General features: G+C 41.3%; 2 protein-coding genes across 5 annotated transcripts in view; both read left to right on the forward strand.

Annotated features, from left to right (window-relative positions):
• TXNRD1 (thioredoxin reductase 1) overlaps positions 1 to 27,340 on the forward strand; it is an 86,635-nt gene that overhangs the window by 24,852 nt on the left and 34,443 nt on the right. For 3 of the 4 annotated variants that reach the window (XM_047865566.1, XM_047865568.1, XM_047865567.1), the window contains exons 3-7: positions 15,527 to 15,649; positions 18,004 to 18,076; positions 20,319 to 20,438; positions 25,737 to 25,879; positions 26,295 to 26,410. In XM_047865566.1, coding sequence (XP_047721522.1) covers positions 15,527 to 15,649; positions 18,004 to 18,076; positions 20,319 to 20,438; positions 25,737 to 25,879; positions 26,295 to 26,410 — 575 coding nt within the window. Of the gene's footprint in view, positions 1 to 12,581; positions 13,787 to 15,526; positions 15,650 to 18,003; positions 18,077 to 20,318; positions 20,439 to 25,736; positions 25,880 to 26,294; positions 26,411 to 27,340 lie in introns of those variants that run through there. The other variant, XM_047865564.1, reaches the window with a different exon arrangement.
• EID3 (EP300 interacting inhibitor of differentiation 3) lies at positions 5,100 to 8,034 on the forward strand. Its single transcript, XM_047865569.1, has one exon. It carries the CDS (start codon positions 5,975 to 5,977, stop codon positions 7,088 to 7,090), a length of 1,116 nt encoding a protein of 371 aa, XP_047721525.1. The 5' UTR covers positions 5,100 to 5,974; the 3' UTR covers positions 7,091 to 8,034.

Consider the following 27,340-nt stretch of genomic DNA (forward strand, 5'->3'; position numbering starts at 1 on the left):
AGCTAGTTTAAGTGGCAGAACCAGGAATGGAATCCAGGCCTGTCTGTGAAATTCACTGTGTGGGTACTCATACTTCCCGGCACTTGACTTTGTGTTACAGCTATTGGGATACATGCCTGAGCTCCCCAGTGTGGTTGTGTGCTCATGATTCAGAGCTGAGCCCATGCATATCTCAGTATTTCTAGCATAGCTCTGGCAAATTGGCATTCATTCATTAAATGCTTGCAGAGTGGAACTGCATTCCTCCGTGCCTACTAAATTTACATTCCTTTAGAACAAAAACGACTTATTTTTGTACCTTCTCTCTCTGTGTGTGTGTGTGTGTGTGTGTGTGTGTGTGTGTGTGTGTGTGTGTAACACTTGGTATGCAGTCAATAAATAATTTGTTGAATGACTGGATGATGGTAGGGGCCAGAGGAGACTAACTTCAAGTGAGGTTATTTAGTTACAAGATGTCTGATTTTATGAAGGTGGACTGTCTCTATCTGAGACCAAGACTTAAGATATCCTGGAGAGATTCTAGGCAGCATATAAATGGTTCAGAATTTTAAAGAGCTGTATAACAGCAGCAACGGCTACCTTCATTGTTTTATGCAGGTGTGTCAAGGTCAGTTGAGAAGGAAGTCCCATTACATTTATTTAGCTACAGGTACTTTTGAGTACCTGTGTTCTCCACCTTGGGCTAGGCACTGTTTTTGCTATCTGTAGCAGAAATCTGTGGGGCAAATGTATATATTTAAAAATATGTTTGTCAACAAATATTTGTATGTGATTATAGAGTGACAGCCAATCTGGGTTGACATCCAATACATCCACTTTACAAATGAGGAAACTCAGACTCTGAGGAGAATAAGTGGAAACTAATACAGCACTAGTTCTGACTGGAGCCCAGACCTCCAGCGTGAACTCCTTCAAGGCTGCCTTCTTAGAAACCACATACCCTGTGCTTTCCTGCCCGTCGTCTATCAAAATGACGCTCCCGGTCATTGCTGACTTCTGAGGTGTGTCCCGAGAGGGTTGGTAATTGCTCTCATAACCTGAAAGGTTCTATTCTCAACTCACACCCTTGTTTATGTTTGCTCTTGAGGCTTGGAAAGTCAGCCAGCACTGGGTTTGCTGGTGTCCGCGAAGCGTGTGCCTTCTGACTACAGAGCGAGGGCGGAGGTTTTGTGTACTCTTACTTCACCAACAATAAATCCCATGTTATTTGAATAGAACAGTTATTCAGAGCTTCTTTTGGATACTTTTTTTTTTTTAAGAATCTGCTGAAATCCAAGGAACCACTCATGAGAAAAATATACCCGATAATTTTGCATATAAATTTCAGACTCTTTTTTAAAAAAAATTTTTTTTTAACGTTTATTTATTTTTGAGACAGAGAGAGACAGAGCATGAATGGGGGAGGGGCAGAGAGAGAGGGAGACACAGAATCGGAAGCAGGCTCCAGGCGCTGAGCCATCAGCCCAGAGCCCGACGCGGGGCTCGAACTCACGGACAGCGAGATCATGACCCGAGCCGAAGTCGGCCGCTTAACCGACTGAGCCACCCAGGCACCCCAATCTCAGACTCTTAATAGACCGGCTTCAGAATATTTAGTACAGAGGTTTATCTCTTCAAAGTACTATATGCACTCCATTAGTTGAAGACTTCCTAGGTTTTTAAATTGCATTATGTGGCAAGTGCCTTTTCACTGGTATTAGTTACAGTGGGGATATATTCTTGTATGCCTCCTTTGGATTTAACCTTTAAAATATTTTTCTTTTCCTAAAACAACATGCAGGAGTGAAGCTACTGGTTTGTATACTTCTTTTTTCCCATTTAGTTTATAATGTTTATTAAACATTTACTATCTTTGGGATGATTGAAGACTTACTAATTACCTACTAAGTATTTGAAAATATTATCCAATCTGTCACATAATTCTCGTTCAAAACTTATAGTAGCTTATGGTGTTTAAGTAGTACTATCTCTACCTTACAAATGAGGAAACCAGACACTGAGCAGTTAAGCAACCTACCTAAGAGAAACCTAATAACTAATAATAGGTTAAGATTGGAACCCAGGTTTGCCTCCTTCCACTGTCCATGGTTATTTAAAAAATATGTATCTACCTTGATCATGGCAAAGTTTACCTGAAATACTAAAACACCAACTAAAGCAAAAACGTATGCACACAAACATAACCTTGAAGGAAATTAAGATGAAAGAGAAAATATACTTAATGTCCTGCTATTCTGACAAATCAAACTAGTACTTTGATCAGTAAGACTCGTCTCATCTAGGGTGCCTGGGTGGCTCAGTCGGTTAAGCGTCGACTTCAGCTTAAGTCGTGATCTCACGGCTTGTGAGTTCGAGCCCCGCGTCAGGCTTTGTGCTGTCAGCTTGGAGCCTGGAGCCTGTTTTAGATCCTGTGTCTTTCTCTCTCTCTGTCCTTCCCCTGCTTGTGCTCTGTCTCTCTCAAAAATAAAACAACAACAACAAATTAAAAAAAAAAAAAGACTCTTCTTATCTAAGTATTGAATAGTCACCGTGGCAGGATAAGGGCAGAGAAGGGGCTGGGAAAGAAGGAACAGAAAAGTTCAGGGAGCTAGCTGGTAGCATTAGAAGCATACGTGCTGGATGGCGACCCAGACCTGATTGGCTCCTGGCTTCGGCTCAGAGGTCTCTCGTATGCCCATTTGTTATAGATTAATCCTGCAGTAGAAACCCCACTGACCCTCTGGGAGTTCTTTTTTTATTTGGCCATAGAGGGACCTGTAATCTGTGCCATCCATCCCATCACGTTTGTGTTGACCACCAGGGGTTGTGGGAGACCGCTTAAGAGCTGGGACTCGAATGAGTCCGAACTCTTAGCAAGGGACTGGAAAATAGGAAAAAACTGGAGGAAAGAAGAAAGAAAATATAAGGCCATGTTGAGCTCTTGCCAGCAACTCCTGAAAGAGGAAAAAAGGGGGAGAAGAGCTGAATTATTTTGGAGGCCAGGCTGTACGTCATGGTTGCCTGAACTTGTCACCTTACTGAACGAAGAAGGCAAACTTGAGTGATTTCTTCGAAGCACTAGTGTGCTTGTGCTGTTACAATTCATAGAGAAGGTTACCAGTATAACTGAACGTATGCATTGCGTTCTTCTTTTTAAGCTGCGTTTATATACTTATTACGAGTAATTGGACCTTAGGGTAGAAAATCGCTATTTAGTGATTTCAGGATTCGCAAGTGTAGAAATCCCATTCTTTAAAAGATTAAGGAAAATTGTTACACTTGAGATTTTTGCTCTGTAGCGACATTCAAAACTTGTGCTCTAAAGGCAGAGTTGAAAAGGCAAAATATAATGCAAGTATGACTTTTTTTTTTTAAGTTTATTCATTTATTCATGTAAGTCATCTCTACACCCAATGTGGGGCTGGAACTCAAGACCCCGAGATGAAGAGTCACATGCTCTCCCGAGCGAGCCAGCCAGGTGCCCCACAAGTATGGCTTTCTGAGGATGATCTGAGTTACAGGTTCCCAAGGTTCTTAAGGACAGGGATCCAGCACAGAATTCAGCACTGGAAATCACTACTTAATAATACGATGCTTGTCTTGATGCGTTCTGTTGCTCTGGGCAAGTTGTGTGGGCTGTTATCTCCTGAGAAATCCCTGTAAATGGTATTAATAATGCTTTAGAAGTAGGTTGGGAGAATTATTTTTCTAAACCGTTTTGGAATTCTTAGATGAAAGGCTGTGTATGGAGCACATTGGTGTCAGCCCGTTTTCCCTTCTCTGAGACAGGAGAAGAGGCACCTTGGGGTGGGAAGGTTGGCCTTTGTTTTGGAGTTCTTTTCATAAATTGCTTTCACTGGATTTCACAGGATTTCACAGAAGCTCCCAAGAATATGGTTAACTGTAAAAGGAAACATTTTTGTATTTGGAACTTGGGATTAATTATATGTTTTCATCTAAGATTTAGAACAGATTTAAATAGTTTGTAGTTGGCCAAACTTGGGGAAGAAAATATGGCCCTTTGATGAAACTGGGGCCCACCTTTGTTTTTCTCTTGCTTTTACTGTACTTCAGAGAAGACTTAAACCTGACTTTCTGAAAAGCAGTCAAGTTTTCTTTTCAGTGTGTTGGATCTGTGTTTTCCCACTGATCTGTGAAATTAATATTTTGCTGCCAAATAACTTGCAGTAGGGGCTGGAATAAAGTTTTCATCTACATTCATTTATACATTCAAACATGCATATTCCAATGTATCCATGTGAACACAGCTTTGCTTGGAAGATTTAAAATCAGATTCTTGCTTTAGAGAAGTTCAGTCTAATAGAGCAGGATAATATATATGCATGAGTAACTATAATGCCTGGTGCTTTTGAAAAATGCACGTTTTTCCCTCTGAATTACCTATACTTAAAATAATGGGGGATGAAGAGTAATGTAAATAGTTTAGAGAAACTTAATACTAGGTTTTACTGTTCACGCATTTGCAAGAAACTTTCTGGTAAAGACAGGAAAAATGACCCAGTCTAGACGCATGGGAAGGAAGGTAGGGCTAATTTACTACCTCTTGGTGCCTTGAAACCAGAATTGACAGGTGCAGTGGTATTTGTCTCCCCGCACCCCCAATTAAAATGGCACCTGTTGAAGTGAAAAGCTTTTGATCTGGGTTGAGAGTGTACTTTTTTGTTCTCTTTAAAAACAAAATGTATTCCTTATTGTTACATCTGCTTTGCTGCTTGTGAGACTGATGAGCTAAATAAGCCCTTTCCCCCAACTGTGCGGGGATTCCCGGTGAATTTTCCAATGTAGTCACTCGATTTACATCATTTGCTTCCTTTTTCTTGCAACAGAATGTGTTTAAAATTTTCATAGCTTTGGGGCGCCTGGGTGGCTTGGTCGGTTGAGTGTCTGACTTCGGCTCAGGTCATGATCTCATGGTCCGTGAGTTCGAGCCCCGCGTTCGGCTCTGTGCTGAGAGCTCAGAGCCTGGAGCCTGTTTCAGATTCTGTGTCTCCCTCTCTCTCTGCCCCTCCCCTGTTCATGCTCTGTCTCTCTCTGTCTCAAAAAAATAAATAAACGTTAAAAAAAAATTAAAAAAAATTTTTTTTTCATAGCTTTGCTTACCTTTTAGGGTTCAGATTTACTCTCCATTCAGTCTGTGGTCTTTAGCTTTTGGCAAACTTTCAAAGAAACCTCGCTTTTGCAGAGACTGCACCCACTTTATTCTTCCACACTTGGGTGGTGGAGAACCAAAGGTCACTTGAGTAATGCCTGACCTGCCACCACTTTAGCTCATGCGCTAGCCGACACTCTCTTGCCTCGCAACTGCCTCTGCCCTAGTTTGGAGGGGGTCTGGCTTTTGAGGGCCCGTGAAGGTAATTAATCCAAACAGCCACTTTGCAAGTGAACGCTGAGAGTTCGGCCTATTTGTAGTGGAGGTTCAGCAACTCACAATGCTTGGCTTTATGGGCAGTTTACAACGCAGCCAGATTCAGTTCTCAAAAAACCAAAACCCCAAGGACCCTGCCTTTTAATCAGAGAAGAACGAAAAACATAGGCTGACCTAACTGCAAGGTCACGGCAAATGTTTTAAAGTGCAGGAGCTTTGACCCTCCCCTCCCCCATTTTGCTATGATTGTCTAGGTATTTCTTTGAAAGCCAGAGGACACTGTCAGTAATTGCTAAAATAATAGCTGTCTGTTGAGCGGGTATTATCGTAGTGTGGACAGGGGCCCCATTATTGCGCACGTTCTGTGCTGTGCGGCAGGGAGCCGGTTGCTAACGCGGGTGCGTCTGGGCTCCGCGGGCCTGGGCCGCCGGGAACCGGAGCCAGCTGGGGGCGGGGCCTCGGGACCCCGCCAGTGCGCATGGGCGACGTCTTCTCCTACGGACCCCCTTCAATTTCCGCCATGGTCGGAAACGTAGCGAATGCAGTTAGCTGAGTGTCAGCTGAGCGCGCCGGTCGCCGGAGTGTCAGCTGAGCGCGCTGGTGGCCGGAATGGCTGATGAAAAAGGCTCCTTGAGGGGAGGCGTAGAGAAAGGAGAGGAGCCAGCGGGGACCATCGCTGGTAGTGCGTTCTCTGTGAAACGGGTGGAGGACGAGGAAGAACCGATGAAGGTGGAAGTGGCGGTGGGGGCTGATGGCTGCCCTGACGACCTCAGCTGCCGGGAGGCCGACATAGACCCATACCTCCTAGGGCTTGCGGATGACGAGGAGAAATGCCGGAAAATCCGCAGGCAGTACCGACAGCTCATCTATAGTGTCCAGCAGAACCGTGATGACATAGTGAACACGGCGAGCGACACGTTAAGCGAGGCCCTTGAAGAAGCCAATGTCCTGTTTGATGGAGTGAGCCGAACCAGAGAAGCAGCACTCGATGCCCAGTTTCTTGTTTTGGCTTCTGATTTGGGTAAAGAGAAAGCAAAGCAACTGAACTGTGATATGAGCTTTTTTAATCAAGTAGCGTTTTGTGACTTTCTGTTTATATTTGTGGGCCTGAACTGGATGGAAGATGATGAACGTGATGAATTGAGTGGCTGTGATGATAATATAGCTCTTTCCTTCTGGGAGACAGTACAGAAGGAAGCAACATCCTGGATAGTGCAAGCTGAAACATTCCACTTTATTTTTGGTTCATTCAAGTCTAAGCCTTCTGCACCAAAGCCCCGACTTGAACACCAGAAGAAAGCTCACAAAATGGAAGAAAATGGGGCTATGCCTACAAAGCTGAGGAAGTTGGACCTGAGTAATAATCAAGAAGCAACAGAAAAAGAAGTAGAAAGAATCTTGGGATTGTTGCAAACTTACTTTCGAAAGTATCCTGATACTCCTGTGTCCTATTTTGAGTTTGTGATTGATCCAAACTCTTTTTCTCGTACTGTGGAGAATATATTTTATGTTTCTTTCATTATAAGGGATGGTTTTGCAAGAATAAGGCTTGACCAAGACAGGCTGCCAATATTAGAACCGATTAATATTAACCAAGTGGGTGAGGGAAATGATCCCAGTTCTCATGGCAGGAGACAAGGAGTTATATCTTTAAGTTTACAGGACTGGAAAAATATTGTGGCAACTTTTGAGATTTCAGAGGCTATGATCACAAACTCATACTAGGGACTTTTGTTCTTAGTATAGGATGTATTTTGTGGCTTTTCCAAAGTATCTCAAAATTGAGAGTAAGATCCAAGCAGAAGCACATAGTGTATTTCATGTAAAGTGAAAAAGTATTTTCAAAACATCAGAAATTGTTTTACTGTGCAATGTATTTTTTTTTGGTAGTTTATGAAGTTGTCATGATCTGTTATTAAAAAATATTCATTGGCATGTTCACGGAAAGATTTTTTTTGAATGCCCATTAAGACTTTACCAATAAAAGTCAGTTCTGAATTTCCTAAAAGGCATTGATAATTTACCAAAAACTCAATTTTATGATGCACTGTGATACTACATTGCTTCTTTTGTTACAGGGAACCAAAGGAATCCCGTATGAGGCTCCGACAAGGTTGGGGGAAGAGTGGGTATTAAAAAAAAAAAAAGTCAAGAAAGACTTTATACATAGGTCAGTGAATAAGCGATGCAACACTATTTTTAAAAAATGTAGATTCCTTGCTTCATTGCAAGGAAGACTCCATAAGATTAATGCGTGGGTGTCCATATTCTAAATAGTTTCTCCTGTGATTGGACAAAATAACCTCTACAGTAGATAGGTGAGGCATCATTTAAGTGTGTGCTGAAAGGTAAGTAGGGATTAATCAAAGACAGCAGAGGTATTCTCGGCAGGGGGAATATGGAGGCCAAATAGAGGCCAAGAGTTACAGTCTTTATCTACTTGGTTAATGTCTTCTCTGGCCTCTAATTTCCAAACCCTTTGTGGTTGCTGCTGGTACACAGATTGGCCTTCAGAATCAGTGGTGTTTCATTATGTAACAGCCTTGAATATTCCCAGTTCAATTTTGTGTTTCTTATGAGGGCTTTAAATGCCTGGAAACTATCTCTGTTTATGCTGAAATATATAACTAACTTGCCCATATGTTCTTTACTTCACCATAAAGACTTGTTTTTTCTTTTTGTTGCTTGCAATTATGAATTACAATCTAAGAAGTTATGCTAAAAATGTGGGTCTTTAAGAAAACAATCTTGAAGGTGCAGAGCATGTCTATTTGTAAGCTACTTTTCTTTCTTTCTTTCTCTTTCTTTCTTTCTTTCTTTCTTTCTTTCTTTCTCTCTCTCTCTCTCTCTTTCCTTCCTTCCTTCCTTCCTTCCTTCCTTCCTTCCTTCCTTCCTTCCTTCCTTCTCCATGCTGTATGTGGGGCTTGAATGCAGGACCTAGAGATCAAGAGTCACTTGCTCTATGGACTGAGTTGCCCATAAGTTTTTTTTAAGTTTATTTATTTGGAGCACCTGGATGGCTCGGTTGAGGGTCTGACTTCAGCTTAGGTTATGATCTCACCTTTCGTGAGTTGGAGGCCTGCATCTGACTTGCTGTCAGCACCAAGTCCACTTCAGATCCTTTGTCCCCCCTCTTTCTCTGTCCCTCCCCCACTCACGCCCTCTCTCTCAAAAAAAATAAGTAAACATAAAAAAATGAAGTTCACTTATTTGAGAGACACTGTGAACGGGGGACTGGCAGACAAAATTGCAAAGTAGGCTTCATGACCTGAGCCGAAGCCAAGAGTCAAGTGCTTAGCTGACTGAGCCACCAGGAGCCCCTTAGGCTGCTTTTTTTCATCCCTAGAGGAACTTAATCTGGGGTAGTAGTGGACTTTGCCATTAGGCATCATTTGGCAAGTGGATAAGTATCTGGCTTGGGAAGAAGTGACAACGAACTTTCCTACTAAGTCTTGTGTAGAATAGGGAAAGGAAGTCCAAAGACTAAATAAATGGCATCAAGGTTGACAGGAGTGATCCTAATGTGTGTTGGGGACAGATTCTTCAGTAGTAGTTGAGGTTTTTTGCCAAAATAGAAATTTCTCACGAAACTTGTTCAGTTGTTTTCTAAAGTAGCCATTCCTGGGGTGCCTGGGTGGCTCAGTTGTTTAAGGGTCTGACTTCCGCTCAGATCATGATCTTACGGTTTGTGAGTTTGAGCCCTGCATCAGGCTCTGTTACTAACAGTTCAGAGCCTGGAGCCTGCTTCGGATTCTTTGTCTCCCTCTCTCTGCCCTTTGCCCACTTGTGCTCTGTCTTTTTCTCTCTCTCTTAAAAACACATAAACGTTAAAAAAAAATAAAGTTGCCATTCCTTCCCCTTTTCCTTCCTTTCTTTCCTTCTTTCTTTCCTTTTTTTTTTTTAAGTTTTTTATTTTGAGAGAGAGGGAACGTGGGAGTGCAGGGGAGGGGCAGAGAGAGAGAGGAAGAGAGTGAGAATCTCAAGCAGCCTGCACACTGAGAGTCCCACTGCAGGGCTCGAACTCAATAGCGAGATCATGACCTGAGCTGAACTCAAGTTGGATGCTTAACTGACTGACCACCCAGGCGCCCCTCTTTCCCCCTTTTTCATAAAGGAATGCTAACCTTGCTGGGTGTGCCACCCTTTGATTTATTTAGCATCATGGAAGTATCATTTGGTTTCGCTGATTCTCATTTTAGCCTGTCTTTAGTACCCAAGTTCCTTGGGTTTTCCAGAGATTTGCCATTAGAGGAAAAGAATTTCTTAGTAGCAAGAGGATTCTGCCTCACTTTTTTTACTCATCACTGGATTGCTCAGTTAAGTGCCCAGTGTCTTTACAGAGTATTGGAGACTTGACTAAAAGCATCAGTAGAGAATGTACAGATTTGGGGGGAAGGTAATTTTAGGGGCCTTCTGTAAAGTTAACAGCTTTTAAAATCTAAATCATGTTGACCACTTGTTTCTGTTTTTACTGTGACACCTTAGTTGCCACATCATTTTGAAATTAAAGTGACAGCTTACCTTGAAGGAAAAAAGAATTGACCGATAGATAATTACAGAGATTAGATATGAGGCAAACTGCAGATCTGCTGGTTTCCCAGGAATATAATTAGAGGGGCTTAAATTTCACAGGTTCAATAAAATCAACTGAAATTTAGGAGAATATTACAGAAAGAATTTTTAACTAGAACTTTATTGTGTAACAGAACCACTTTCTGATCAAAGCACCTGGAATCAAATCCTGACTTAATTAACGTTCTAGTTAGAGGCTTTGGGCAAATTATTGAACGTGTAAACCATAGGTTTTTGATTTGCTAAATAGGAATAACATCTGTCTCTTAAGTTTACAATAAGGATAAAATCGGAAAATGTATGTGACAAGGACAGTTGGCTCTTAAACAATGAGGGGTTTAGGGACACCATCCCCCCTGCACAGTCAGAAATGCAACTGTAACTTTTGATTCCCCCAAAACTTAACTACTAATAGCCAACTGTTGACCAGAAGCCTTACTGTTAACATAAAGTCAATTAAAACATATTTTGTATGTTATATGTATTATATACTATATTCTATAATAAAGGAAGCTAGAGAAAATAGGAAAATCATAATACTGAGAGGAAGAGAAATATGTTTATAATACTCTATTTATTGAAAAATCCGCATATAAGTAGACTGCATTTCAAACCCATGTTGTTGGAGGGTCAGCTGTACTTAGAAACCTGAGTTCCGGGGTATGGTATAGTGAGAAGAGCAAGAGCTTAGTAATCATTTACTCCTGGGTTCAATTCTTAATTCATCGGGCGACTTTTTTCATCTCTAAGGGCTTCTATATTATCGTTTATGAGATGACCACATTGGAAGGCTATTGTGAGGACTAGATGGGATAATATATACAAATGGGATAATATATGCAAAGCACCTCGCACAGTGTCTGGCTCAGGAGTGAGCCCTCATATTAGGGCCTCCTCTCAGGGTCAGAAATTCTGTGCTGTAAGCTACTTTAGTGGTGACATCTCTGTCATGGTTCATTCACTTTATATCTACATAGGACTTCCTCATGCCTTTGCCTTTGTCTTGGGGAATCTATTATCAAGTGATTGGAATTGGCAATTGTTACTTACTCAGCAATTGTTTGAGTGTTCACTGTACCAGATGCTGGTCTAGGCAGTGGGGGGAAAGTGGTGGACAGGAAATGGACCGTCTCTTAGGGAATTTATATTTTAGTGCATGTAGTAGTGTCCTATTGCTGCTGTAACAAATTACCACACTTTTAGTGGCTTAAAATAACAGAAAACGTGTATTATATCATATTACAGTTCTAGAGGTTGAAAGTCTCGTATCTGTTTCTCTGGGCTAAAATCAAGGTGTTAGCAGAACTGGTTCTGCTGAGGCTCTGAGGGGAGAATCTGTTTTCTTGTCAGTTTCAGAGGCCACCTGTAATCCTTGCTTTACAGGGTCTTCCTCCCATTTTCAGAGTTGCTGGTGCAACTTCTTAAGTCTGTCTTCACATTTACTACTGTAGTGAAGTCTCCCTCTGCTTCCTTGTATAAGGTTATGGTATGTGTTAATGGAGTTGCAAGAAGCAAAAGGAAAAAGTTGTTTGGGAAATTTAGGAAGACCTTAATGGAAGAAACGGATATTGTATTGGAGACTTAGAATGTTGGTAAAAGAACCCACCGCTCCCCCCCCCAACTCCTGAAGGAATGCCTTAGAAAGGGTGATGTGTTTGTGTGTATTGAATAAAAATAATACAACATCGGTGTTTACTTACTGTTTATATACTGTGTCAGGATTTGATGGGAAGAGGGCATTTCAAGTGAGGTGTGGCACAGGGAAGTGCAGGGGATATCTATTAAACACTCCAGAAGCTTTTTGACCATGCAGGTTTCCTTCTCTGGGAAGGGGAGAATTAGTAACCTAAAGAGATTGTTCCTACCAGCGTCTGTGCCGATATGCATTGCCCTGCCGTTTGGTGTAGTACAAGGGTATGTTAATTTCATTTTACAAACTAAAAAGACAGACTCCCTAAGGATTAGGTGATGAGCCCAAGTCACCTAACTTAGAGAGTGGTAGAGCAAGTGTTTTAACCCAGGTCATTTCAACACCAGAGCTGATATATAATGGTAAGAAAAACTAGTACATGTCTCTGCTCAGTGGATATGAATCATGTTTGGTGGGGAGGAACGTAAAAATCATTCTAATTTTGAAGAAATCTGGGACACTTGAATTGTTTTCTATGTTGTGCCTTTTCAGAGGTGAGTCTGGAGCAGTGTTTCACTAGGGGTAGGGGTGGGAATAGGCATTTTTCCTAAGAAGCAGATGGAAAAAGTGAAAGAATATTCAGTATGTAAGTCTGGCAAACACCAGCTAGGGGTAAGGTGCTGTGTCCTATAGTACTGCTTCTCAAAGTGAGTTCTTCTGGGGACTTCCTGCGGCCCTAACAGGAAGACCTTGAAGTCAAAATTATCTCCATAATACTGAGATGCTTTTCTCGTCTAATTCCTTCACGAGTCTACCATGGAGTTTTCCAGACAGGTGACTTTGTAACAGACTGAGCGCATTAAAGATACGAGTGTCTTTTATTAAGACAGGCATTAAAAAGAATTGTACTGTCACTAATTAAAAAGTTATTTTTAGCAAGTATGTTTAACAGTAATGCTTAAGGCATTTAATATTTTAATTTAAAATATTTTAACATTAACATTTCTTAGTTTTAACTTCTGTACACTAAAATTGATAAATAAACTTCACATTAACCAAAGCTCTTTGGGGTCCTACATAATTTAAGGTTGTAAAGGGATCCTAAGACTAAAAAGTTTGAGAATTCTTGTTCTTTATCAGGTAATATAGTCAGTGGCCACTATTTCTAACAAGCATAATTGGAGGAGAAGAGGGGGGGCATTTTTCTTTTCTGTCTTACCCAACTGTGTGCTCCTCCTTGACATTGGGGGAGCTTTATTCTACTGCCTATCTTGTTCATATTTTAGGTGGCAAACCACTTAACTTAGACCTTAAGGATAGCAATTTCAGTTTTAAGTTGGATTGGAATTTGAAAACACTATGTGTAGTTTTGGGGTCAGTGGACTGCTTTAGTTGCCTGTGTCTTACCGTTATACTTACAGAGTCAAAAGTGTTCAGGCTCACTTAGTTTTCTTCATAAAATCTGTATTCTGGTTGATACAATTTGACTTCAAGCTTGAATAAGAATCAGGTGTGATCCAGAATTTCAGGACAGAACAGATTATACATTGGTGGCTTTTCAGCATGACAGTGCATTTTCTTTCTTTTGTTCTAGTAGATAATGGTGGGGGTGGTTATGAAATGGGTAGTTTTCATTTAGACAGCCAGTGACGGTCTTCCAGCACTGTGCCAAGTACTTGCAGATAAAACTGAGGCTGAGATTAAAATGGTAATATGTTATTTTTCCAAAAGGACATCTGGCTGCATTTATTAATTCTTTTAAGCCAGCAAGTCAGCCTGTGCTCCTGGAGACCAACTAGAGTGTAATGTTTGTTACCTGAAGCTTGTAACGGTCCTGTGATCTGAATGGCTATTATTACCAAATTGTTTTTCCCCCCACAGTGCCTTGTACTGAAGGAGGAGCCTCTGCCAAAATGCCAGTAGATGAATACTGGCTGTGTTTACCAGCCTCTCACGTTAGACCTTTTGTACAGACGGTCAGGTTGATGCATTCTTGTCCCCATTGTTGCTGGTACCCACGTGCTCTCCCTTCAGTCTCTGCGCCGTCAGGTGCACCTGCCACCCTGCCAAGGGGCAGCCACAGTGCCATGCCTCTTCCTGCACCTTCCTCCAGTGCGCCCCCTTCCGCGTCCCCAGCATCCTGCTCTACTGACCCTAAGCTCTGCCCTTCGCCCCGTGCAGCTGATGGTAGGCAGGAGAAAAATGTGGCGTCGGGGCTGGTAAGTTTGGGGGACTTTTATCAATTATTGAGATTAAAACTTCATTTTTAGAAACACTTTTTTGTTGCTGGTATAACGTTTAGCACGCATGTTTGTTTTAATAAAAGGTAATATTAAAAATACCACCAAAACAGGAGGCACCTGGTTGGCTCTGTTGATTAAGCATCCGACTCTTGAGCTCAGCTCAGGGCTTGATCTCAGGGTCATGAGTTCAAGCCCCGCTCTGGGAGTGAAGCCTGCTTTAAAAAATAATCACCAAAACAGTGTTCCAAGCTAATATGAAATATAACTCATGTATATAAAACCTAGCGAAATGAAATGGCTTTTGAAGTTAAAAGTCTATAATATTTATATTATAAAGTCTGTTATGTGCCAAGTACATGGAAACTAATACAGTATAGGAGGCCTCGTGCCTAGGTAGATTAAAGCAGTAAGCTTTAGGGGTGCCTGGCTGGCTCAGTGGGTAGAGCATACAACTCTTGATCTCAGGGTTGTGAGTTCGAGCCCCATGTTGGGTGGAGAGATTACTTAAAACAACTAAAAAAATACATTTTAAAAAATGTCTTCTTAAAAAAAAGTTGTACAGAGTTGTGCTTAATTTATTGTCTCCCGCACCCTCCCCCACTTTTTATTTCTTTCCTTATATAAAGTATCTTGGGAGGCTCCTGGGTGGCTCAGTCAGTTAAGCGTCTAGCTGACTCAGATCATGATTTCACGGCTCATGAGTTCGAGCCCCACATCAGGCTCTGTGCTGACAGCTCAGAGCCTGGAGCCTGCTTCGGATTCTGTGTCTCCCTCTCTCCCTCTCTCTCTCTCTCTGCCCCTCCCACACTGTACGCAGGCGCGATCTCTCTCTCTCTCTCTCTCCCTCCCTCCCTCAAAAATAAATAAACATAAAAAAATAAATAAAATGCTTTGGAAAAAGCAGGGACTTTTACAGTTAACTTTTCTTGTAGGTAAATGTCAATTAATGCTTTTGTTCTGAACTTTTACCTGAGCAATGTAGAAAAGTCTTAAGTATTTGGCTCATCTGTTTCAGTTGCTATTTACCAGGCCTCTATCTTTTTTTTTTTTTTTTTTTAATATTTATTTTTTAGGAGAGCACAAGCAGGAGAGGGGCAGAGGGAGGGGGGCAGAGGATTGGAAACAGGCTCTGTGCTGACAGGATAACAGCAGTGAGCCCAATGTGGGGCTCAAACTCAAGAACTGTGAGATCGTGACCTGAGCCGAAGTCGGACGCTCAACCAGGTGCCCCTACCAGACCGCTATCCTAATCTGAGAACTTAGGCCACTTATTTTTGTACCTTTGGCCAGAAAATAAAGACGACTACTGAATGGTTATTGATGGTTTTATTAAAAACATACAGTACAAATATTTTAAAAACCAAATTTAAAACCTAGTGTAATAATTCTGGGGAAAAAGGACTGATGATCATACTTCATTTAGGACTAAGTTGATTTTGTTGGAATGTCAGGGTCTAACACTGGAAGTACTATATGAACATTTCAGTTAGCTCTCTGTGATGCGAAAAGGAATTAGGACAGTCCTAACAAAAAGCAAATTCTTGGTCACCACTTGAAAAGAGGGTTGAACGTTTTCTTCTTGCGTGCTGTGATAGAAGTTAAACGATGTTTTTCCTTTGAATATTCCTTTTGCTTTTTTCAGAGAAAGGTTTTCTCACAAAACTTTTCAGGCATTGCTGCTTTTAAGTTAACGTATTTCCTCTTCCTTTTCTTTAGGCTTATCAGGAGGGCAGACTTCAAAAGCTACTGAAAATGAACGGCTCGGAGGGTCTTCCCGAGTCCTATGACTATGACCTCATCATCGTTGGAGGCGGCTCAGGAGGGCTGGCAGCTGCTAAGGCAAGGCTCCTGTGTGTCATCTGGGTGATGGGTAGGAGTCACGCTCCTGATAGACGTCCGCCGGTTCTCACTGGAATTAGGTTGAGCCACTCTTGTGACATTCTGCACCTTAACTCGGGCAGGACATGTTTACAAAGGGACTGTTTTGTAAATCAGTTTTCCAGGTTGAACTGTACCTTCTTTGTGAAAGTACTTCTACATGACAGTACCGTGGCCCGTATTTTGGGACACATTTTCATTCATTTTAAGTTTGGCTGACTTTTCAAAGATAATAAAGGTGTGGTATAGAAACAGTTTGAAATTAAATAAATATATTTCTTACTCTTTATAAATATCAATATTAGGTTTTTTTCACTTTGATGATTTTCCTGTTCACAGGCCCTCCTCCCCAGTAGAAAAATGGAGAGCAGTTGGATTCCTTAAACTTAATCATTAAAAACGTTTGCCTCCTGGGGCACCTGGGTGGCTCAGTCGGTTAAGCATCTGATCTTGAGGTCTGTGAGTTCAAGCCCTGCATCAAGCTCTGTGTTGTCAGCTCAGAGCCTGGAACCTGCTTCAGATTCTGTGTCTCCCTCTCTCTCTCTGCCCCTCCCCCGCTCGCTCGCGCACGCTCTATCTCAAAAATACACATTAAAAAAAATTGAAAATGTTTGCCTCCTTTGTATAAGAAGTGAACTAAGAGAATACCCACTAACTCTGGTCTGGGGGTCATGGGGGAGAGGAAGTATAAATAAGGGAGGTTAAGGAATGAGACTCCTGGTCCTAAATTGAGATACATCTTCCATGTGTGAGGGGCCAAGGGCCCTTGGGCCTGTCATCCTTCTCCAACAGGTACTTTTATTTTTTTTTAAGTTTATTCATTTTGAGAGAGAGAGAGAGAGAGAGCGAGCATGTGCATGCATGCGTGTGCATGTGGGTGGGGGGTTGCAGAGAGAGAGGGAGAGAGAGAGAGAATCCCAAGTAGGCTCTGTGCTGACAGCTGTCTTTCTCTCTCTCAAAAATAAACCAACATTAAAAAAAATTTTTTTTTTCTTCAACTTTTTTTTTTTTTTTTTTTTAATTTATTTTTGGGACAGAGAGAGACAGAGCATGAACGGGGGAGGGGCAGAGAGAGAGGGAGACACAGAATCGGAAACAGGCTCCAGGCTCTGAGCCATCAGCCCAGAGCCTGACGCGGGGCTCGAACTCACGGACCGCGAGATCGTGACCTGGCTTAAGTCGGACGCTTAACCGACTGCGCCACCCAGGCGCCCCTAAAAAATTTTTTTGTAAATAAAAGATGACATGGTTTAAAAGGTGTAGCTTGTGGGTCAGTAAGGGTAGATTCAAATGAAGCTGCCCAGATGAGGAGCAGGCCAGCATCTGGCATGAAGCCATACTTAGCTATAAATAATTCAGTAATAATACTGGATGTATTTTACTCTAGTTCTGGTGAGTTTGATTTTTCTTCTATTAAAAAAAAATTTTTTTAATGTTTATTTTTGAGAGAGAGCATGATAGAACATGAGTGGAGGAGTGACAGAGAGAGAGGAGGAGACACAGAATCCGAAGCAGGCTCCAGGCTCTGAGCTGTCAGCACAGAGCCCGACGTGGGGCTCGAACTCAGGAACTGCGATTGGACACTTAACCGACTGAGCCACCCAGGCGCCCCTCGTTCTGTTGGTTTTAAAGGAAACATAGACTCAATCCTTTGAAATAACCTTTGGAGGTTGTAGTTGCCAATACACAAAACTTATTCTCTGAAAAAGATAAAGGATACTCTGCAAAATGAACTTCTGACTATTGTCATCACTCCCCTAAAATCTGTTTGGAAAGCTCATAGATACCATCAACTTTCTTACTGGCTTTTCATGTGAAATTTTAGGAAATCTGACGATTTTAGAAGAAAAACTTTTCCAATATTCTGCCTAGATACTGAATTAGATAAAACTTAAAATACTTTCAGAAATACTTACAGAATACAGATTGAATCAAGGGTTGTAGACTGTCCTAAATCTTTTTTACTGGCTATTCACCTTTTGCCTGCTTAGAAAAGACCCCAGGTTCTTCAGATTATTGCTTAATATGTTACTGTTTGCATGGAATTATGTAAGAGGATACTAGTGTGTCCGGGAGACAGTTTTACAGCTGTGCTCTGTATGTTCTTTACAACTACCCTGTGACTGTCTCAGTTGCCTAATTTTTATTTTGGAGTCTCACTAACCATCTTGGTGCAGTATCTGAAGTTCCAGGCAGTAATAACTGGTTATGCTGCGGGCACTGTAGCTTAATAAGAATAGCTTGGATTTTTAACAGTCCATTTCTAGTCTGTCATGGTCACCTTTCGAGTTCATTTTAATACGTTTATTTTCTAGGAGGCAGCCAAATATGACAAGAAGATATTGGTCCTGGATTTTGTCACTCCAACCCCCCATGGAACTAGATGGGGTAAGATTTGAAGTATTTTAGAAGTGGATTTGTGGGAGCAGGTTTTTCCTTGGCATATGTTTAAATGGCTCCTAAAACCCAATTGAACATTTAAAAGTTAAATTAAAACAACAAAAAAGATATATGCCTCTTTCACTTGTGCTAAGTTAAAATGGAAATGTTAAATGTTGAAAATTTGGAGTTTCTGGCAGTGTCAGGATGATGCAACACCTTCTCCACAGCTGTCATGATGATTTAAAACTAAAGATTTGAGTAATTTGGTAAACTTAGGGATTTAATGACTGAAAGTTGAAACACTTACCTGTGGGTTTCTGTTTTAAAACCAGTTCCTACATTCAATAAGAACTGGAATCAGATATCTCAGTGGAGAGCCCGTGCTGCTTCCGAATCTTGTTGAATCAGTGTTCTGTATTCATTTATTCCACAGATATTAATTGAACACTTACTACGAACCAGGGCATTGGAGATGTAGCAATGGGTGTGGTAGACGTGAAGTTCTTGTCCTTGTGGAGTTTATATGCTAGCGGGGAGACAAGAGATAAGCGGGGAACTTTACAAATTATGATGAGTGGTACTAAAAAAAATTATATGGTGGGATAGAGAGGAACTGGGTAGAGGAAAGAGTTTAACTTTGGGAAGATTATCAAGGAAGGCCTCTGAAGAGGTGGCCTTTAAATGAGGCCAAAAGAATTAAGAATGAACCAGCTATGCCAAAAGCTGAGGAAGAACCTTCCAGGGGACTTTTCTCGGTCTCTGTCACAGAATAGAACATATAAAGGCCCTGAGGCAGGTGGGAGTCCTTCATGGTGGTAGCATGGGTGATACGAGCTGGAGGTAAGATTAGAGACGAAGGCAGGTGTCAAGGCTATACAGGTCTCGATAGGCCAAGATGAGGAATTGGACCTAATCGAAGCCTAGTAGGAAGCCTTTGAGAAGGGGATTGATGTGATACATAAATTTTACCAAGATGACTTAGCTGCTCTCATTAGGAGGCAAGAAGCAGAACTCTTGGATAAGAGAGTGTCTCACTTTCTAATTCATCCATTCAACAAATATTTATTAGGTGTCAGTGTTGTGTTGGACACTGTTTTTTTTTTTAATTTTTTTTTAACGTTTACTCATTTTTGAGAGACAGAAAGAGACAGAACGTGAGTGAGGGAGGGACAGAGAGAGAGGGAGACACAGAATTTGAAGCAGGCTCCAGGCTGTGGGCTGTCAGCTCAGAGCCTGATGCAGGGCTCAAACCCATGAACTGTGAGATCATGACCTGAGCTGAGGTCACATGCTTAACCAGCTGAGCCACTCAGGTGCCCCATTTTTGTTTTTTTAAGTTCATTTATTTTGAGAGAGAGAGAGAGTGAGTGGGGGAGGGACAGAGAGAGAGAGAGAGGGAGAGAGAATCCCAAGCAAGCAGGCTTCTCATTGTCAGCACAGAGCCCGATATGGGGCTTGAACCATGAGATCATGACCTGAGCCAAAGTCGAATGCTTAACCTCCTGTGCCACCCAGGTGCCCCAGGCACTATTCTTGTGCTGGGGATAGCCCCTCTGGCCTGGGGAGGTTGCACTCCATAGTGGCAGTCTGGAAGCATTCTCCTCAGAAGGCTTCTGTTTTCTGAGCTGTGACGTCTGCTGCCATCTTGCGATCTCACGCCATTTTGTCTGCCTCCCTGCCTGCCTGTATTTTGTTCTAATGGAGACAGTCTAGCGCCATGTTCTTTAGTCTCAGAGATGCTAAAGCTTGTGTTTGTTTTGGTCATGAATCCTTTTGTGAGAATCCATGAAAGCTGTAGACCACCATCTTAAAAAAAATGCTCACATACACCACATTTTATATGTAGTTTCAGACCCACCGCAGTCCAACTGTGGCTAGCTTAATAACCCCTTTATCATACAGTTCTGTTCAAAGATTTGGTGGCAAGTATAGGATTGCATGCAAAGTAAAATTTCAATTTCTGGCATCTTTATCAGCAGTCAGTTAATTTTGAATTTTTGAGGGTATGGAAATTGTGGAAATCTCATTTTTCTTTTGTTTGAGGGTGAGGTCACTCACTGTGTTTGATACATAAGGCTCTCTGAGCTTAGAAATGCCTTGAAACTTAGGAATGAATTTGCATAAACAGTATTGGGCTACGTTGGGCAAATAAATTATGATCTTTTGTAGCACATTATAATGATTACTGACCTTTCTCCATCAAGGATCGTGAAGCAGGGTATAAACTTATTTCTTGATGTTGTTGCAGGTCTCGGAGGAACATGCGTGAATGTGGGTTGCATACCTAAAAAACTGATGCACCAAGCGGCTTTGTTAGGACAAGCCGTGCAAGACTCTCGAAACTACGGTTGGAAGATCGAGGAGACAGGTATGGTGGGAGAGGCTGCTTGTGTTTTTGAGGGGTGCGAACTGTGGTCTGGGGACGCAGCATCCATTTTTACAAGACTAGAGGATAATCTGGAAGTTTTTATTGTTTATGTTTTTTATGTATAAAATCACTGCAATTACCTTGCGTCACTAGCTGCACAGAATGGATACTGTCCTTAGAGTGTCTTTCTGTAATAGAAAACCAGAATTTTTTCAGAGGTGCCTGGGTGGCTCAGTTGGTTAAGTGTCCGACTTCGGCTCAGGTCATGATCTCACAGTTCGTGAGTTCGAGCCCTGTGTCGGGCTCCGTGCTGACAGCTCAGAGCCTGGAGCCTGCTTTGGATTCCGTGTCTCTCTCTCTCTCTGCCCTGCTCATGCTCTGTCTCTGTCTCTCAAAAATGAATAAACTTAAAAAAAAAAAAAAAAAAAGAAAACCAGAATTTTTTCAGGGAAATTCGTTTTGTATTATTCCTATTTTGTTTTAAACTAATCTCCTACACCCAGCATGGGACTTGAACTCACGACCTTGAGATCAGTAGTCATTTGCTCTATCAACTGAGCCAGCCAGATGCCCCTCAAGTCAATTCTTATAATTACATAGAGTTTCATAAGGGAGTGCAAATTTATTTGCTTTCCTTTGAAGTTGTTTTGTTTTTCTCTGTCCAAAGAAATCAGTTTATGAGCGATATTTTTGGGGTGGAGGGACTCTGTTTGTTGAGAAAGCGTTGGTTAGTCTTTGGATAAAATATTTAGAGTACCCTAGCAACCCTAGAGAACTTGAAGAGGAATTTGTTGCCTTTAGAAAGTAGGTTGTATTATTTGGTAGAAGAATAAAATGAGGTTGGCACAGCTTCATAGTTAATCAATGACATAGGTCACCGTGTCCTTGAAGAGGGAAACTCTAACCTTATCTAATATTAGTTTCGAGATCTACAGGGTATGGGACATTTGCTAGGGTAAATTATTCTATAACTTTTTCTGAGTTTTAATTGTTTATTAAATATTAAAAAAAAACAGGGCATAAATACATGCTTTGAAAAATTTTGCTCCTACTCAAATTAGTCATGCTTCCTTTGTTTGATGTGTTTACTTCCTGTTTAAAATCAACAGCACTTTTTTTTTCAAGTCTGGAATCTTAGAAAATCAGTTACTTTAAAAGTTTTCTTACGTTGGGGTCATATCTCTTTCCCAGATCCTTACAAGGCTGTTCTCTGTCCGTGACCTTTGGGGCCTCAGGCAGCCTCACGTCCATTTCTCTTTCCAACAAAAAGGGTAGTTGAGCTGATTCCTTTGACCTGTGGAATATGAATCTAACACATAATCTAGCTGTAGTCCACTGCTATTCCCACCTCTACCCCCCCCTCCAAGTTACTATTTACTCCCATGTCTGAATGTCTCCCCACTGAGTCTGCCATTAATACACTCTTTCCTTTCGGGAAGCCTAGTTTTGTTTTTCTTTTTAAATCAAAAAATTTTTTTTTACAAACCCTTGTGTTGAGGGCTGACGTTCGCTAGATCACAGTGAGGGAGCTGCTCTGCTACATATGAAGCCCGGACCCAGAAGCAGGTCGTTTACGAATGGTTTGGCACCAGGTTCCCCACAAATGCGTGTTACGTGACCGGCAAGGGGGACGAGCCTGCTTTTAATGTACCTGGTTCATAAGAGGGTCTCCCTTCAGTTAATTTATTAGACTTCTTAGTACACATTTTAGAAATTTTAGAAATTCTGCCGAGAAAGTCATATAATCTTATTGTCGAGCGTCCACTATTTGCAGGTGAGTCTGTGCTGGGGAAATTCAGGTGAATAATACAAACTCTGTTAGCATGCAGATTCTGTTAATCACTCATGCACTAACGTCATCGCTGTACAGACCGAGTACCCTGGGAGCCCAGAGGGAGGATGGGTAATGTGATTGAAGTGGTGTCACGTAGCCTTTCCTTCACCCTAGCCTTCCTGACAGCGTTAAAGGTGGGTTATTGTCGTAGGTAGACCTGGGCACAACTGGTGACTTTGCCATTTACTGCCTGTGATGAGGATTGGATACAGTAGGGTGGTAAGATAGCTGCCACTCAGCAAACATTAGTTTCTGTCCTTTCCTCTGGACTTGCTGCTTTTAATTCTTCCGTTCAGAGTTTCAATAAATTAGAGTAGACCCTGGCAAGCACTTGGCAAGCACTTGGTTCTTTGGTTACTGGTTTGTAGGAAAACCTTTACAGATACTAAAGGAAGTTGTATATCTGAACGAAGTTAGTTTCCTCTTAAAGAGGACACGTAACAGGAATATTAATCTGAAGAAGTCTAGAATTTGTTGGAAAAAGTAAGTTTGTTCCGAGCAAATTTTGATTGACGCAGCTTTATAATTTCCATGTACTGTCATCTACATAGTGGATGCTATCTGTCCCTTAAATCTAGGTAAAAACAGTGCCGGGGAGCTATATGACTCAACCACACAAATTTTATTCATTCACACAGGGGTCTAGTACTCAAATTGGTATATTGTACTAACTGATGTTAGCTTTAAACTGTCAACTCTTAAGAAAAATGAAGTCATTGGAACAGAATTCTTAATTTAAAAATGTAGGAAGTATATATAGCGGGTGGGTCTTTAGAATCTTAAAAAGATAAGAGTTAAGTACAGGCCTCCGCTGAATGTGGATTTTTGTTAACAGGGCCAAGTGAGTTCATTCTAATAAATTCAGTAACCAGGTGGATGGTGAAATAGAACTTGGTGAATTGGCGGATCTTTCCAGCAAAAGAATATCTCTGTAGCTGTCATGTAACAATAAGGACTGGCTGTGCTTATTTATGTTGAATTTATTTCTAAGTTACATAATAAAGAACTAATAAATGTCTCGCCACTGAGGTAATAAAGAGTCACTAGTAGCATGGTCCAGATCTATACGTTAACACCAGTAAAAGCTCCCTGAATTTCATGGGGTTTTAAAAGTTGGACCAGATCAAAGTTGTTTTATTTGTCTCTCTTTAAAGAAATTATTTATTCAGCTACATTAACAGTGTTACTTTTGTGTTTCTTCCCCCTTTCCAGGTTTTAACATTAGAAATACATACTTTTCTGTTTTTAATGCCTTACTCCTCTTGTATTTGTTAGCAGCAGCAATCCCAACGTGTTTGATGAGAGCTGTGCCCTGTATTTAAATCCCTTTACTCTTGGTAAATGGAAACCTAGCGGTTTGTTTATTCTGTTATCTTCAATTTTCTCATGAAGCCTTGGGACCTCTGAAGCTTGCTGTGGCCTAGCAGAAGGAACCAGAGCTGGGCTTGGTGGGAGAGGCCTTCTGTGCCTGCCAGAGTCTACCACTGAGGCAGCAGTAAATTACCTCCCTCCTTTGAAAATGGTTGTGATGAGGAATATAGTGGATTTAAACAAACGTTACTTTATGTCATTAGATCTTAGAGCGAGAAAGAAACTTGGAGGTGTATTTTTCAAATGGGAACCCCCTAGAGGCTGTTGATCCCTGTTCCCACAGATGAAGTGTGAAGGCTTATTTTACATTTTTTGACTAGAAACCTATCTAATCTCACGTCCTTGACCAAAGAACAGCAACAGCGCTCTAGTTGTCTGGGAGGGTTGTCTTCTCTGACGCTGCAGATAGCTCCAGGCATGGTGGAGGAGGAAAGGGACCTGGACCAGGCAGCATAGCTGAATCTGCCTGGGACAGGGGTAGGGGGAGTAACACATCCAGGACTCAGTGTGATCTGCCCTTTTCCTAAAGCTCTGAACTGAGAACGTACAGAGAAAGCCTCAGGCCTTTAAACAAACAAAAACAAACAAAAAACCTGGAGCCCAGTCATGTAAACTGGATGAATTGGTCCTTTCTGGAAGATTTCTTTGCTTTATATATTTTATTTATCAACTTGAGTTCCCTGTGCTCAAGAATTAAATCTGCCTTTCAAACATTAAGTATTTGAGGATCCCATTATCATTACAAAGAAAGCAAGATCATTGCAGAGTTACTATTCTGTTCCATTCCTAGTGGAGAAACCGGAAGTGAACCCTATCGTCTTTTTTCTGGTGTTGCTAGGTGGAGGCCAGATGGGCAGGTGGGCAGCGTCCCCCACTCCCGTCGCCCCGCACCTAGTCCTCTTAGTACTGCAGTCACAGTGGCTTCTGCAGTCACTGTCCTTTTAAGTTGAATTGATCTCCCAAAGTCTAACATTTTACGGTTCCGTGAAACGAACACCGATGATCTGTTCTCTAGGAGGCCACAAACCAATTTTTGTGCTGTCATTCCCGATTCCAGACGCTGGCCATTGTGTCTCGTAGACTTGGTTCACCACCTCCTGTGTGGTCAAGCTACTTAACCCTGAATCTAAGATTGAGACTCCTCATTTCCATGACAGTCTTTCAGTATATGTTGGTTCTCTTTTCCTTCCTTCTAAACCACAGCTTTCCTGGAATCTGTCTTCATCCTTCACCAGAGTATATTTTCTATGTATCCTATTTTTTTCCTTGTTATTCATGAGGTATTAATTAGTAAATGACTGATTTTTATGCATTGAAGTTCAGTATATTTGTGCCTGACTCAAATGATCATTTTGTAATAGAATTTAAAAATTGTCCTCTCTTTGGTGATGGAGAGATTTGGGGGGGACAGTGAGACAGACTCTCAAAATTCTCTGTCGATATCAAGGGTCAGCGAACTTGTTTTATAAAGGGCCAGACAGTAAATATTTTAGGTTTCATGGGACCTACTGATCTGTCACAACTACTCAGCTCTGTCATCATAGCACAAAAGAAGCCTTAGACAACGTGTAAATAAACGATCATTGGTGTATTTCAGTAAAACTGCTTATGAAAAAGGTGATGGGCTGCATTTGGCCGTGGGGCCTTAATTTGCCTTTGTGTACCAGCCTCTGGTTTAGACACTGTTACCAGTTTAGCGACTCCAGACTACATCAAGATCCCTTGGGGATTGTTACAGAGTATAGAATCCTCCAGGCTTCACCATTCCCCCAGCAATCAGTATTTACAATCAAAGTAAAATTCCCGTTCATTTCTAAAGAAGTAAAAAGGATCATGCATGGTTATTTTAGTTATTATGCGTGGTTATTTTAAGAATTTCCAGGAAGCCTGACATTATGTAATTGTATGGTAGTTTTCTAAAAAAGGAAAGAATATTTGAGCTTGAAAAGGATGTTTATGTGTTTGAAATGAAGGACCCTGCTGTTTTAGACAAAAAGGTCTGCCCTTTGTAACCCATGCGAACAGTTCCTGAGAAGTGATATTTGCCAGGCGATTGAAAAGCTAAAAACGTTTTGTGTTATTTTCTTGTGCAGTTAAACATGACTGGGATAAGATGACAGAAGCTGTACAGAATTACATCGGCTCCCTGAACTGGGGCTACCGGGTCGCTCTGCGGGAGAGAAAAGTGACCTATGAGAATGCATATGGCCAGTTTGTAGGTCCTCATAGGATTAAGGTAATTGTGTGACATCCTGAGGAGCTAATGTTTGTTTTGTTTGTCTTGAACTTTTGTGAGGGGTAGGGGAGGAAAAGAGAAAGTGATTGTCTTGATAAAAGTAAAAGCCACTGTGACCCAAACTGCCCAGTTTGATGATTTTGCAGACACATCTTCTTATGGGCCTTTTCCGTATGGTTGTGGCAGTGTAAGAATACTGGATTTGTGGCCAGGTTACCTGGATCTGAGTCTTGGCCCTGCCACTTATTAGCCTTATGATTTTGCATAAGTCCGTTAATTTCTTAGAGCCTTAGTACGTATTACCAAATTTTTATGAGGATCAAATTGGATAATGTGGCGAATGGCCTCTGTTCACTATAACTACAATTTTAATGAACACTAGCTTATTAAAAGTTGACACTTGGTTTCTTTGTAGGCAACAAATAACAAAGGCAAAGAAAAAATTTATACAGCAGAGAAATTTCTCATTGCTACTGGCGAGAGGCCACGGTATCTGGGCATCCCTGGTGACAAAGAGTTCTGCATCAGCAGGTGAGGGGGCACCGGAGGGAGAAAAGGAGGCACCCGTTGTTGAGTTCTACTTTTCAGTTGTTTTCTTCAAACCCATTTAGTCCATTTCCTAGAACTTCCGAGGGTTTTTTTTTTAATTATTATTTTTTTATATTTTTTTATTTCTGTGTTTCTGCCCAAAGGGACAGGGGCCTGGGAAAAAGAGAAGGGAAAAAATTCTTTTATGCAAGAGAAATTTAAAAAATTCAAAACTATAAACATGGGTCTTTCTTACCACCCACTTAACATCACTGTTAACATATAAATACATACTTCTATTGAAACTTCTGTTTGAAATTTATACACGTCTGAGCATGTTTTGTAAACGTGTTAACATACTATGGTTGACAAATGTGTCCTCTTGGATGCTTTCTGCTGAGGAGTTTCTGCTCATGTTACACATTATTTCTTCTCAGTCCCTTTCTCGGGAAGGGTATGTGATTTTTTTTCCTTTGCACCTCATACAGGGGCAGCTCAGATGGCGACTGTTGTCTTCTCCGTCTTGGATGGGTTTCCTTCTCATATTTAAAAAAAGAACTCATTTCCTAAACATGCTTTTGTGATCCCTCTCACGTCTCGTGTATTCTTTACTTGGCTAAAAGATTTTGTCAGCTTTTACTCTTTATAGTTGGGTTTTTATATGACAAAACAGTTATGTTGGAAGTTTTCCCCTACTCCTCTCTTGCTGATTCGTGTTCTGGATAGATCTTCCACCTCGGAGACTGTGTTTGGCTATGGGCAGCTTGAGCTGCTCCCAGAGCAACTGAGTGGCAAGAAAGGAACTGGGTCTAAGCCCTTGTAAATAGTTTTCATAGATTGTCTATGTAGCCAATTGAATGTTTTTAGTTTTTTTTTTTTTTTTAATTTTTTTAATGTTTTATTTATTTTTGAGCAGAGAGAGACAGAGCATGA

This window comes from Prionailurus viverrinus, chromosome B4 (genome assembly GCF_022837055.1).
Source record: "Prionailurus viverrinus isolate Anna chromosome B4, UM_Priviv_1.0, whole genome shotgun sequence".
In the NCBI taxonomy this organism is placed as follows: domain Eukaryota; kingdom Metazoa; phylum Chordata; class Mammalia; order Carnivora; family Felidae; genus Prionailurus; species Prionailurus viverrinus.